This window comes from Melanotaenia boesemani, chromosome 16 (assembly GCF_017639745.1).
Source record: "Melanotaenia boesemani isolate fMelBoe1 chromosome 16, fMelBoe1.pri, whole genome shotgun sequence".
NCBI classification, from domain to species: Eukaryota; Metazoa; Chordata; class Actinopteri; order Atheriniformes; family Melanotaeniidae; genus Melanotaenia; species Melanotaenia boesemani.
The window spans coordinates 9,993,511-10,008,277 of record NC_055697.1 but is presented as its reverse complement, the minus strand read 5'-3'; the positions used below and the strand labels follow the sequence as shown (position 1 = coordinate 10,008,277).

General features: G+C 37.3%; 1 protein-coding gene across 1 annotated transcript in view; it reads left to right on the top strand.

Annotated features, from left to right (window-relative positions):
- The window catches only part of LOC121656108 (cadherin-23-like), a 161,394-nt gene that overhangs the window by 125,655 nt on the left and 20,972 nt on the right, over nucleotides 1-14,767 (top strand). The window contains exons 12-13 of the mRNA XM_042011154.1: nucleotides 1,986-2,135; nucleotides 2,418-2,576. Coding sequence (XP_041867088.1) covers nucleotides 1,986-2,135; nucleotides 2,418-2,576 — 309 coding nt within the window. The remainder of the gene's footprint in view (nucleotides 1-1,985; nucleotides 2,136-2,417; nucleotides 2,577-14,767) is intronic.

Here is a 14,767-nt window from a genome sequence, read left to right as displayed (position 1 = left end):
ATGAAAATCTATTCCAAAAAGCACAGCCTAAGACTTCGTTTTTTTGTTTTGTTTTTTACTGTGTTGTTCCTTTAAACCTACATGACAGTGACATTTAGGATATGTTCACACTCTACTACACTTAGGTTCTGATCTCACTTTTTTCATGTGTCAAGGTATAGAAGAAATTTTTATTTTTTGCTATGAATAAAGTGGTAGTTACCTCATTCTCTGTGTGCATATATGTGTAAATGTGTGTGTGTGCCTATGTCACTGCTTCCATATCCTCTTCTGCTTGGCTGGCATCTTTAAAACTTTTGCTGCTGGAACTTGTCACCGAACTTTGTGGCAGTCATGTCTGACAGGATGCTTTTATTGGTGGCTTCTAAAGGCAGAAGCAAATGGATGGGCAATTACGTTTATGGGCAGTTTGAGGTGACATCCCCTGCATATTGGATGGTTTTTTAAATAGGAGTCATCAGCCACAATGGTTCTCCCAGAGATGAAAACAAAAACAAGGGGGCTATTTCAACTGTCAGCATAATGCCAATTGACCACTCCACTCGTCTTCCTCTATCTGCCACAATAGTTGCGTGATTGGCTGCACTGCAGCTTTATATATACACAGGAGCACTTTGGAGATGTTTTCTTACCCCAAGACAGTCAAAGCTATTTCTGAGCTGTGATGTCACACCCTAACTTGGTTTAAATGCACCCATGAAGATGTCCTTTTAAAGGTTATTCAGACTTTAATCTAACCACAAATCAAACAATAACATGCTCATTATACACACCAAAACATAACATAACATATTAATTCTAAAACACACTCCATGTTCAGATAATCTGCATAATCATAAACAGTGTCTTGGCAACTTGTACTGTTGTGAGCTGGCAACAAACGCAGAAATATGTATCTGTATTGCGGTAGATAGTCATGGCTGTCATCAGGAATAACATCAAGTCTTAATTTTCTCTCATAAGTCACACAATATGATGATTAAAGTGTATGGCTTTAAACATCCTCACTAGTTTGGTTATTATTCAGTTCAGCTGGATTTATACAGCTCTGTGGGCAATGCATAGGGATTTACTCCAAGTTGCTGTCAAGTTTTGCATTGCGTAACACCAGTCCCGGCGTCAGGACACGGGAACCGGCTGGACAGTTGATTGCTGTGTGTGGGCCCCATTTTTCAAGTGAAATTTGAATTTATAAGAGGACAAATTCCACTTCAATAATTCAATATTTGGACCATGTCAAAGCAAATTAGGTATAGAATACAATTTTTAAAAAGTAGGCAATTTTCTAGTGTCAGCAAACAACTTTTGTTTTGGATTCAGCTATCAGGTATCAGCTATCCAGCTATCAACTGTAACACGACAGATTTAACAGAAATGCACATTTTATTTATTAATAACAAAGTCAATCTAGTCATGTCAACCAATAATACACTTTATAACAAGGGTGCCTAAGTCCGGTCCTCGAGATCTACCATTCTGCAACTTTTAGATGCAACCCTTCTCCAACACACCTGAATCAAATGACTGACCCGTTACGAGGCCTCTGCAGAGCTGAATGACATGCAGATGACATCTGATTTAAGTGTGTTGGAGAAGGGTTGCATCTAAAAGTTGCAGGATGGTAGATCTCGAGGACCGAACTTGGTGGTCTGATTTATGCACATATAAAAATTCTCTTCGAAACCGGTATCATTACCTGAGAAGAGACCAGCAAAGCCTTTTTCCCTTTCCTCAAGTACTTTATCTTTATCAGAAGAGATTTCTTGTCCTTGCCATCTTTCAGTGGGAATCTTCTTGTGACGTTTGGGTCCTAATTTATTAATCATACTCCAGAAACATTACATTGAATATATTCTCAGTTTATTTAATTTATCATCTATACTTGTTACTGATAGAGTATAGCAGTATACAGTATATCCTCATCTTATTTTTATTTTCCTTTTTTTTTTTATATTTGAACGTCTCTTCTATACCTTCTGTGGCAGGGGGTGAACAGCATGTTCCAAGTGTTTCTGACAGGAAACAATTCGGAGTACTTCACCATTTCCCCAACAGCAGTACAAGGGCATGCCGACATTCGGATAAGGGTTGCCATGCCACTCGACTATGAACTCATTCGCAGCTACACCTTTTCAGTGAGTTTTCAATTTATTCTACGTACTTATATAGTGTATACCTGCACATTTTTATGAGGAAACTGAATGCTGGGATGGACCCCTGAACAGGAGATTGCACTGTTTTCAACAAGAGAGACACAGCAGCCTGCATCCCCTCCACTGGGCACAGAATTTTAGTTAATATTTATAAAGATTGATACTCACAGGGGGTGCTGATGATTTATTAAGTCGCTGTTAATGTCTATTAGTGTATTTCTAATATATGAGGCATAATCTAAGACATTGCTGTCTTCTTTACAGCTTTTTGCCAATGAGTCTATTTCTGATCATGTGGGATTTGCCCGTGTTTTTATTGACCTTATCAATGAGAACGATAACCGGCCCATCTTCAGCCGACCGCTGTACAACATCAGCCTTCCTGAAAACACACCCCCTGGTACATCACTGCTGCGTATCCTGGTGAGTATCTTAACAAGCCACATTGCTGTGTTTACACAGCTGAACATAAGATACATTGCTTCCAACAGTTTCTGGTGATTTATTCCTGGAGAGAGATTTAACTGGAATACAAACAGATTACAATAAAAAGCCATTTTGTACTAGTAACATTTACAAGGCTTGTTTCATTGGGCATAAAATCTTGCAGTGTTTGGCACTTGTGACCCTGTGTGCTTGAGATCTCACTAAATGATTATTTATGGTGAGTTCTGCAAAGCTGCCACTTACCAAAGCACAAAAACACCAATGATACTTACTACAGTGGGGCATGGTGAACAGTTTAGCTTACAGTAAAGTCCTTTAACAAAAAGCCTGCAGAGCATTGTTTTGACAGGAGAAAAGATTCCTGTTATTACCTTGAAATTGCTTTTTAATATTTAAACCCTCGTGTTCGACACCTGAGCTTATTTGCTACTTACTGTACAGACATTAGGCACATTGTCAAATTACAAATATAAATTGGTTCAAATTCAGCATCTATCAATTAATGATCAGAAATTTTTTTCTGCTTTTGATTTTCTGATACAAAATTCTGAAAAAAGGTCTTTTTTTTATTTTCCCCTCTATAGCCTAGCCTTCTCCCATTTAGTGTTTTAGAAAGCACTCCACCTCATGTGCCAGATTCAGCAGTGCTTACTCCTGGTTTCTGTCCAAACAGGCAGTCAGTGCTTTAACCAGATCGGAAAAAATCTCTGACTGCCTCCCCATAACTCTGCATTATTATTCATTACCAGTCACTTCTGTGACAGAGCACCCACAGTCCACTAGATACAAGTGCCAAAAAGCACAGTGTGAAAATCAATAGTGTTTATAGATTGGGTGCTCATGAAATGGAGATTGCAGGGCCTAATACCTGATAAGTCTAGCTGATGTTGGTCTCATGCTGGAGCGTGGGCCCGCCATGGAATCCTGATTGCTGGTTGCAGAGAGTGGATGGGCTGTAAACAGAATGAGATGTGACGGCTCTCAGTGAGAGCTGTAAACTGGCTTGGAGTAGATCAAATGTGTCATCTAAACACTGTCTCAGTGGAAAGCACAAGGAACAGCAAGCACTTGTGCAAACATATAACTCTTATTTGACTCAATTTTATTATTAAAATACTTGCAATATCATTTTTATCAATTTTCTTTTTTTGTATGTTTTTAATCTTTATTGCATTATGTTGAAAATAGTCATCAAACAAGAGAGCAAGAAATCAAGAATTAACACACTGAAGATTCAGGTATTAACATGTTTCTGATTCACCTGCAACACATTTGTTGTGGGAATTTGACAAACATATGTACAGGCTTTGTTCTGCAATAGATGTGTCGTCAAAGAGAAGTAAAAGAGCATGAAGGAGGAGCAGGAAGATGTCTGTGGATGACAAAGCTTGTGTGTGTATACTGTTTATACTGGCTTTATACAGAATACCGGAATGGAGAAATCCTAGCAGAAGACTAGACAAAAACAAAAGATGGGAGAAATTAAAAAAGTAACACAACCAGCCTGATTTGATATCCATGGCTTTCTTGAAGGTACATCAGGTGGATATGTAGTCCTTTAATGAGGCCCAGGACACATTATCATTTACAGTGTACTGTAATAAAGATATGGCCACATGTTAAGGCCACCTACAAATATGATCTTATGCATTGCTTGCTACCCAGCAGTGCTTTTACATGTGTACTGTAGCCATCCACTTGTAACAAATCATGCAGGATGAACGCTAATACTAGGTGGAAACAGGAAGGTAGAAATTTAAAGTGATATTGTAAATATCAGCATCATTATTAAAGGATTTAAACTGAGTGACAGCTCCAATTTTTTATGTTAACTTTCACCCAAAGTTGAGTTTAATCATCTCCTACATCTCTAAATTTGTTGTAATTCTTGGTTTCCATAATTTAGGATTCCAGGATATTTCAGGTCCAAAAGACCCTATTGAAATAAAAAATTACACTTCTTATGGTAAATGCAGGGCCCCAGACACAGAGTTGAGAAACACTGCCAAACCTAGGATGGCCGGAGGATGGTCATCATAAAATATTGTCTTCATGAAACAGTAATTCAGTTTCTTAAAAACCAGCCTCATCTCCTTTAATGCCTTTCATTCCAATACTGATTGTACTGTATGTCAGTCTTCTTGTAAATAAATAACAATAAATACATACAAATGGGTGATATAACCATATTAGTCATAATTGCAGCCCTTTGTTTTTTTTATTATATTCAACTGAGAAAAGTGTCATCCAAAACAAAATATGATTGTCAAAACCTGTAGTCCACCTTATTAAGTTTATAATGCTTAGTGGGGTGTACTGTAGACATGAAGTCAGCATCTTTATTAATCTTTTTTTCCAAGCAACACTGAGAAGGCTAATAACTATACTTAACTGGTTATGTTTAATATCTGTCCCTCTTACATATTAAAGAGTAGTTGTAAATTTTAATGGTATATAAACTACTAACTTTGCTAAGTGTAATAGCTTTCATTCTCAATGTTTATAAAGGTACAGTGTGTAAGAATTACTGTCATCTAATATGTCAAGATGACCATATAAATTACTTAAAATCCAAGCGCAGTTGTAAATGGACGGTGGCCGTCAGTGGCAAAAATTCTTCCAGATTTAAATATGTTTTCACCTTTGAGTGGATACTGTTGCCTGAGGTGCAGCGATCACTGTGCCAAAGGTAACTACATGTGTACACGTCTACTGTCTTCTTTTATGTGCCTTTTTAAGCGTTACTTATCTCAAACGGTGTTCTAGCACCTACACAAACAAAGCCAGTACTGCAGTTTTAAAGCTCAGAGGGTGTGGCTGCTGCCATCTATGTGACCCCTCAGCAAGTAGATATAAATGGCTCATTGTGAGAGAATAAAAAAAAAAGCTTAATTCAGTAAAATAATTAGATACCATTAGAAACACAGTTTTTAATGTTATATTAAATATTTCCTTCATTGACCTTGGACTTTGTTACATGCTGCATGTTTAAGGTTAACATGAAAATATGGCTGAATCCCAGTGTGGTCTCAGTCTTTTGGACATACTGTGAAAAAAGGAAAGCAAACAGATAATAAATATAAATACACAAAGCAGACTCCCCTGAGCACACTCAAGGTTAATACGGTGCTTAAAGGCATGAAGCTGTTGGTATTGTAGGCCACCTCTTGATTAGTTACTAAATAAAATTAACATTTTGTTTTTTGTGTGTGGTTTGGTCTTTAGTAATATGTTTGCAAAGACTTATTTATTTGTGGTGGTTGGTCATAATTTAAAAGGTTACAGCAGATTTAATTCATTGGAAATAACCAAGTGTTTGTTTACATACTGCAGTCTGATTAAACAAGCCATGACTGCCTCACATGTGTTTGTGCAAATAATGAGGTGTTTACTTAGGAATGGTTATAGCATGTATTGTGTATAAATAACACAAAGTTCACAGTAAGGCACAGAAAGACAATAAATCCATTAGCTATTGTTCAAAGGCGCAACAATGCCCTGCTTGTAAATGTAATAGCTTTTTATTTCTTTGACTGAATCTCAGCAAATTATGAAGTTTTGAGTGCAGAATTTTAATATTCCTTTTTTATAAATTTCAGCTTTTTCCTAGAACCCTTTTCAACCCACTCCTTTAAGTCAGCACCACGTAAAATAACCTACCCTGTCCTCTACCCTATGATTAAGATCAAATTATGATCATGCAGAGGATCATGCTGAGCTAAGACATTTATTGCGGCAAAGTTAAAGCATGAATAAGCCAGTGACTGTTTCTGTAATAATAACTTTAAATCAATCTCCATTTATTATTTTCCTTTTATTACAATTTTATGTAACTATGTGATGAAATGCCACTTTCTTGCTCATATTAGCAACATTTTCATTGTGATAACCCATGTAAGGGGGTTACTTAAGCTCCATTCCAACTTGCACTGTTGATCTTGTGGACTTTGCATCTGATGTATGCACCCTGGTACTTTTTGTCAAAAGGTTGAACCACAAGCTAAGTATGTCAGAACCACAATGTGCAGATATTTGCAAAATTATTAGCTGAGCCTACATGGGCCATTTTAAATGAAGTTAATACTCCAGTTAAATAAATAAAAAAAAAAAACTCATGTAAACACTTCTGTCTGATCAGACTGATCTGATCCAAATAAATTTTTAAATCAGTTAAAAGAGGGGTGTTTTACCTTATAAACATTTAGTTTTGTTATTTATTATCTGACTGGAACAAATGGGTCTTTTCTGTGGACCGTCAAATCACAAGGCGTTTAGGTGATGTGTAACAGTTTTGTTGGAGAGCATACAATAGTTAGGGATTATTTAAACATGTTAATAAAATATTTTTACAGTGCTGCATTTGTATCAGGACACTCAGACAAAGAAACTCCTCAAGTTTCATCCAGCCTCCTGGTTTACCCCTGGATGGGGCACAAAACAAACTAAACTGTAAAAGTCTATTACAGTTCATGACAGTCCATGGTTGTTTATAGGCAGGTATATGTATCCAGTGTTAACTTGGAAATAAAGAATAAAAAGAGAAATTCTCTTTGTATAGTATATCCTTGAATGTTTTGTTACATAGGTTCACACAGCTTGCATGCTTAAGAAGCAAGACCGAGGGAAAAAAGTCAGTTCCCTTTTCATACTGAAAAGTACATGCAGAGCCCCAATTTTCTAGTACCTGGCTAACATATTCAATACACCTAATACCTGAGTAAATATCTTTGGGAGGGATCTTTGCCCATTCTTTAAAGAAAAACTGCAGCTCCTTTGAGTTAGATTGGTTCTACTGGTGCACAACAATCTTTAAGTAATGCCACAGATTCTCAGTTGGATAGAGGTCTAATCTTGATGATGCCATCCCAACACATTTAAACCATTAACTCTGTCTTAGTCTCAAATCCCTGGAAGACTGAAGCAGTTTTTCTCCAAAGGGGCAACACTTTGCCAAGCCATTGTCAGTATATCTGAATGAAGAGATGAGTATAAAACCTACCAGTCTCTGAGTCATATTTTAACAGACTAAACCCAGAAATGTATCTTGTCCCATGTCTGAAAAGTTCTTGTGCCTGTCTCAATGAGAAACGTCAGGCCTTAAAACACAGCAAGGAAGTTTCACTCAACTTTCCTCTGTGTTTTTTTTTTTTTTTTTTTTTTTGTCAGACAAAAATCCAACAGATGACATCCTATTGCAGTATGTAGTAGAAATAAATGGGAGGACAGCACTCTTTTTTAATGTAACTCGCTTCTAAGACACCAACAAGCAACATGTACAATCTCAAAAAAAAAAAAAAAGAAAAAACACATGCGCGCATATGTTTATGTATGTAAATACATACATTTTTGAACAGTTGCACAATTTAATTCATTATTCAAATATTTTAATAATCTACAGAAAACATTTCTGATTTACACACACACACACACACATATCTATACAGTATGTATAGATATATATGATATAATAAATTAGAATGAGTATTTTGAAAATTATTATGAAATTATAGTATTATATAGGTAGGTAGGTACAGTGTTTTTTTAAACAATTTTTTTTTTTATTTGCTTCTGACTGGCTCTAACGTTACAAACCCCTGTGTACTGACAGGCTACTGGTTCCTGTCATTTGTAGCAGCCTCTGCTCAAGTCCTCTTGTCTGGTTCACAGACAGAGGGCAGGTTGGCTGTCACCATACAGTCTAGTTACAGATGATGGAGACGGCAAAACCTGGTGAACATAAAGAGTTGTTATCACTAGATTACCGTGAATAATGTCTAGGGACACTTTATTTCACATTATAAACTATTTATTTATTTATTTATTTATGGAAGCGTTTTGTAATTCAAAACACAGGTTGGGCTGGGTCCGGACTGACGTGCCTCACGGTCTTGAGCCGGACCAGAGTCCGGACTTGGAGGATCCCTGGCTTATACTGTTAATTGCTTGAATGATTTACACATTTTTTTTCTCCTGAAACCTGTCTGGAAAACAGTTTGAGAACATTAGTAAAGATATTGCACCCACAATGATAAAGTAACAGATTGCAATGACTAAATTACCTTGTGATAATTGTAAGGGTGATAATAGTTACATTGAAATATGTTATTCCTAAGTAGTCACTGCTGTTTGAGAGCGTGAAAAGTTGTTTTTTATATATATATATATATATAATTATGCAAACACAGACACTGTTGTGACAATGCTTTATGTGCAGAGGTTTAGATCTGAGTGATGTTCATAAAATAGTTTATGCCTATGCTAATTGAAATTATGCATGATGGTCCCCAGTTGTTTTTTTAAAAAAGTGCCAAAAAAGCAGTTTGATAATGTAGCTGGAATGAATTTTCATGATTGATATTCATAGCATGTACAATCTTGGTCGATGTATTACTCAGTGCATATTCTACATCCCTGTGGAACATACCAATACACACTGACATATGTACACAAACAAGCACAAACACACATAAGCTTGTGCAGCTATCCTTATCAGGACACTGCACTGACTTCCATTTACTGTTTACCAGACTAAGCTAAACTCTACTTTCACTTTAACAATAACCAGTTTGTGCTTTAACATGTCGCTCAGAAATAACATTCTCCCTCTTCAGAACCAGACTTTGGGCTAGTGGTCCACTAAGTTTTTGATTATACCAGAAAAGGCCCTAATGAGGAAACAAAGGCAACAACACACAGAGAGAAGCAGTTACTCTTTAATATTTATGCTCTGCAGCATTACTTATCATTATAAATATTTATTGTGATTTACTCTTTCGTCTGGGTCCTTTTGTTACGCATTTTCTCATATTGCTCCTCCTTACCCAGGGGACTTCAGACACAAAACAACAGCCTATATCAGAGATTCACAGATTTATTTCTCCTTTGGTTTTAGAAGACCTGCCTTCTTTCATTTCTTATTTATTGTATACTCTCAGTTCTTCTTTCTCTGTCTCACCATTAGATTTGCTAATGGTTTTCAGGTGTTAGTTATTCACCACATGGTCCCTTGCTGGAAACTGCTGGGACGGCACTCTGTCTAGATCTTTATACCCACCAGAATCTTCACTGCAAATGTCTACACAGTATATAATAGTCATACAGTATAGAAATACAGTTTATCCAGCCCTTTTTCTTAAAGTTGCTTTTGTTTCTGTGAAACAGATCAGATGCAGCATTATTCTTAGGTCAGTCTTTTATCCATCCTTTGCTGTGTTTTTGCTGGATCTGAGCAGATGTACCATGTACAAGAGCATGTGGCACAGTGATAAATGTCTCTGGCAGAAGGTTATAAATTACAGAATGGAGGATATTTTATTGTCGCCACTGTTTAGACAAGCATGTACAGGGTAACAGTGGCAGCAGTAATTATAATTCATTATTGTAATAAAAGGGGTAAGGTCCAACTCTTTCCTGCTGGAGGTAGCTTATAGGCTTTCTTTTGATAAGAGGACTCCCATCGTGGCTTTCTGACATTGTGAAATGTGATGTAAACGGGTGCAAAAGAAAGCAACTGAACTGGTGATAGTCATAAGTGTTAAAAACTTGTTAAGAACTTTTAATTGTTAAGAAGTGTTAAGAACTATCTGAGCACTGATATCAGGACTTAAGTTTCCAGAGAGGAACTACTGCCAAACAAGATGGTGAGAGAGGTGTGAGTTAACATGAGGACTTAACCAGCCACTCTCTAAGAGAGCTGCCAACACTGGAGTTGGTGTCACCTGCTTAATAAATTTGTGCATGTAAAAAATGTGTGGGCTACTGTTTTTAAATGGAGTACAGTTAAAATGTGGGTCCTCACCATCTTTAGTTTTTGTAGCCAGAAATGACAAACAAGTGATGTCTCAGAACTCAGAGATCATCAGGCTGCATCGTTGGCATCTGCCTTTCACTTAAAGTGACCACACCCTTAGTAATTCATATTTTTTTATTTCTAAATAAAATTTGAATGTATTAGTTATATAAACTGTCTTAATAATTATGATGAACGGGTAAATAAAACAGTCCAAAACTGTTGTTAAGTGTCCCAGGCTGGTTCTGCTGGAAAGTTTGCCACCTTTACTTGAGTCTGTGGTGTCTATTTACCTCCTTCCTGAAAACAAGAAAAGAAATCATTTTGCGATAAACAAATGAAGTGAAGAGGTGTGCTAGAGCTACAGAGCTACAAATAAAACAACTAGGATACAGCCAGTGTTTATTTTCCATGTTAATTAATTTCTTTTTTTAATGGTTAATCAGTGCATTGTGGTTTATAAATGATTTAAAAGTAAAAAAAAATATTTTTGCTGCAAAATTTTCACATTTAAAGCTTTAAATCAAAAGAGAGAAATTAAAATTGAAACACTAAAAATCACAAAGCCAAAGTCAAGATTTTTTTTTTTTTTTTTTGAGTCAGATGTCTGTAATTGTGTCATCTCTTGACTTAAGCCCTGCTTCCTCAAAACATAACCAGACATGTTCCATCCCCACATTACTGCTTTGTCTTCTCTCACATTTAACGTGTCTCCAAAGTGTACTCTTTACTTTTTTATCATTCTCTACATCCTCCCTGTTCTTGTGTTAATCTTTTTCCCCTCATCATTGAGGCCAAGAGAAGAAAGAGAGGGGGAGGACAAAGGCCTGCTAGCAAAGTGAAGCTGCCAGCCACTGAGAGCTCTGCATTAAGCCTTTTCACTGGCGGCTCAAACTCCATCTACAGCTTCTGCCCACAATATAGTCATCTCTCTCTCAACCTCATTTCTTGCATGATCCAGAGGGTCTTTTTTTTTCTTTTGTTTCCAGAGATTTGCATGTGGTTGGAAGAATTAAATAGAATTTATCTTACAATCCATCACAGCTTTTTTGGACATATCCTTGGCACTTTTTATAAAGTGTTAAACTTGTATCTGCTCTGTTCTCTCTCTGTTATCTAGGTGGTCAGGAGATAATAGAAACAGGCATTTCAATCTTGTCAGCAGACAGCCGTTGCTTTGAGCACCCCCACCTGCTCTTTAATGGTTTAGAGAAATAAAACAGTCGTAAATGCACATTAACTATCGCCATTACAGGAAAGTGTCCACGGTAAAACACACACTGTTCCCATCAACCCCAAGCAGGTGCTCTGGGTCACAGCTGGGACACTTACACTGTGTGAATCCATAGATATCTATACGAGATACTTCTCTAAATACCTGAAGAATTTGGACCGTTTCTCATTGAGACAGGTGGAATATCTGGTGATATAGGGACAGAAGACACTGCATGAGAACATAAATTACTCACAGATATCATATGTTCCTTATTTTTGTCATATACAAATTCCAAATATGACCTGAGGTCATGTCTGAAAATATCTGAGATTAGTATACTGAAAAGGGTCAGAAACCTAAAACATCTGTATGATATTAATGTCTTACCAAGCAGCTTTCTGTTGATAATGTGAGCAGTTAGGAAGAAGAACAAATTCAGTCATTAGATTAGTCACAGGAGAGTTGAGTGAAGCAGATGTGGCATTTTTAACTGGACACTAATCAGAATAGCTCCAATGTGGTATCAAATTTTCACTTTTTCCCATCCTCACCCTATAGCATTAACCAGAAATACAAACATGTTCTTTTCCACTGCTTTAACATTGGATGTCTTTACTGTCTTTACTCGTTAGCAATTTTTGGAGCAGACAAAACTAAATGAATGGACATGAAGAGAAAATTTAAAAGTTTGACAGTTTGAAGTATGACAGTTCTGTTTTGTTTGTTTTGTTATATTTGTCATTGACATTTAAGCTGAACTCCTCTAATGTGTCAAATAAAATATACAAAATGTTAACATAAAGGACTTCTTGTTTGCATATGACAGCTTTCTGTCCTCTTCTTGCAATACATTTGTGAAGATTGATCTATGATCTTATCATGAATATGGAAAATGTGAGAGTGAAACAGAGAACCTCTAAGGAAGATCACATAAGCAGTGCTAACCAGAGCTAAAGAAAATAACCTGACAGCCAAGCCTTTATCATTGTCTCCATCACAGTGACTGTCAGGAACTGGACATCTTCACTGTGCCTGTGTGGGTCTGTTTGTTATCTGTTCCTTGTGGTTGTGTTTAGGTGTGCAACACTGAGACAGAGGAGGTTGTCTGTGTTTGGACTCGGGGTCATCGCTATTTTGACAGCGTGCTTTGACAGCCAGTAATTGGTTTCCTTTTCCATGCCATTCAAAGCTCCTGCAGAAAAAGCAATTTTAGGAGCCAATCAATTTAAATTTCAGCTCACCCAAGATAGAAAAGCCTGTGCATCTCTAACCTCCCTCACAATCCATGAGATAGTTGAAATGATAATCTGCTGCTGGATTCTCTTCAGTTTACACACATGCCCATTCACTCACAGACAAGTCCAGTCTTTCTGTCACATGCTTTCATTTCTTTTCCCTTAAAAGCAGTTGATTATTTTTATACATGTTTATGCTGTACATGGCTGTGTTCCTTTTTGCATAAAAACTGAAGGAATCTGGAAACAAATCTTAAGAGTTATACAGAGAGAGAGAGAGAAAGAGAGAGAGAGCTCTGTTTGCCTGCTGGCTTCACCTCTCTGATGGGAAGAAACACATCATTTAACCAAACTGGTCAACTGAGAACTAATTTCTCTTTTGTAGTTACTGCCTGAGGACCCTGGGGTTTTCAGAGTTTATATTGGCAATCATCGGTGCTGTGACTATTTGTGCAGAAAGTTCTAAACAACTTAGTTTGGATTTTGATCATATCGCTGACTCACTTGCACCTGACTGCTCTGCTTCTTAGCACAAAGAAATTTTTTACCACTAAAGCTCAGCCCCAGAATTTACTAATATTGTTTTGTCTTTGTGTGTCTTGATAGATAGGGTTTCATCCTACAATTTATCTACATCTTGAATCCACTATTTCTAATAAGGATTGCTTTATTGCTTTTACTATACTTTTACTTTATTACTTTTATTCTGTTAGAATAAGAATTTTTTCATATACAGGTAAACAATTATATGTTAAATGCTTGTAGTAGAGATTATGAAAATGGTCATCAGACACATTTCCCAGTTTTAATTTCCATGAATTTTCCTTCTTCATTAAATCCTACCACCACCCTGTTCTTGTGCACCCTTCAACTTTTCCATCACTTCAAGCTCCCTGACTATAAAATTTTTAAGCTGCCATGGTGACAAGGGGCAAATTCATAATACCCTGGTGACATGGATTCAGGCCCATGGTGTGAATTGAGAGCAAATCCGTGCACATACAAATCTCAGCCATCCATCTGCTGAGGGCCCTCAGTGTCTGAAGTTAAAAGTCTTTGGCAAGCAGCTGGCAAAGTGGCTGAACCATACTCTTATGGTGTTTGTTTGTTTGGAGAAACGGAGCAGGTCACTGAGTGATTGAAAGTGAAGAAAGAAAATAGATGGCTATCATCTTCCCCTTTTTATTTCTCTCTCTGCGTATGCCTCTAGGCCCCAGTCTACGGTTGTGGGTTGAGGGGCTCGGCTGCAGAGGCAGCATTAGCTCCCAGACTGAGCTCAGCTCCTGTCACTGCCTCGATAGCTGTCACGCTAACACCCTTGCTGCTATCATTGGTGCACTTATGGGCCTGTCATTCAGCTGGGAGCAGAGAGGGGGAGGGCAGCGTTTAGGGGCAAGGGTGTGCTAACGTAGATATGTAAAGGAGAGGGGAGACAGTGGAGTCAGACACAGAGCTCGGATGCAAAGTAGAAAGCTAGGTCTAGACAGAAGGGAAAACGGAAAGATAATGGAGGAGGGAGGAGGAAAAGGGAGGATGATTGTGTTGGAATGCAAAAAGAGTGTGAGGGTTGAGTGGCATTATATGATGAGGTCATTGAGACACAACAGATGAACACTCAAAGGTTAATATAAGAACCTGACTGGAGTTTCAAAAACATCATATGTATTAAGTATCTAACACTTCACTTTCAGAAAGGCTCTCACGCTTTAAGTAAGAGCTATTCAAACACAAACAACCATCAATTTACCTTCACACTGACACTGTCGTAAACACTGACAAAGTGGGCTTTAGCTAAATAGCAGCATTTCCAGACACACCTTAATAAATGCATTTAAAGGCAGATATTTCTTTACACACATGCACACTTGTATCCACATTAAAAATGCAGCATATGATTTCATCCCCTTTGCTTGTCAAATCAGATTGA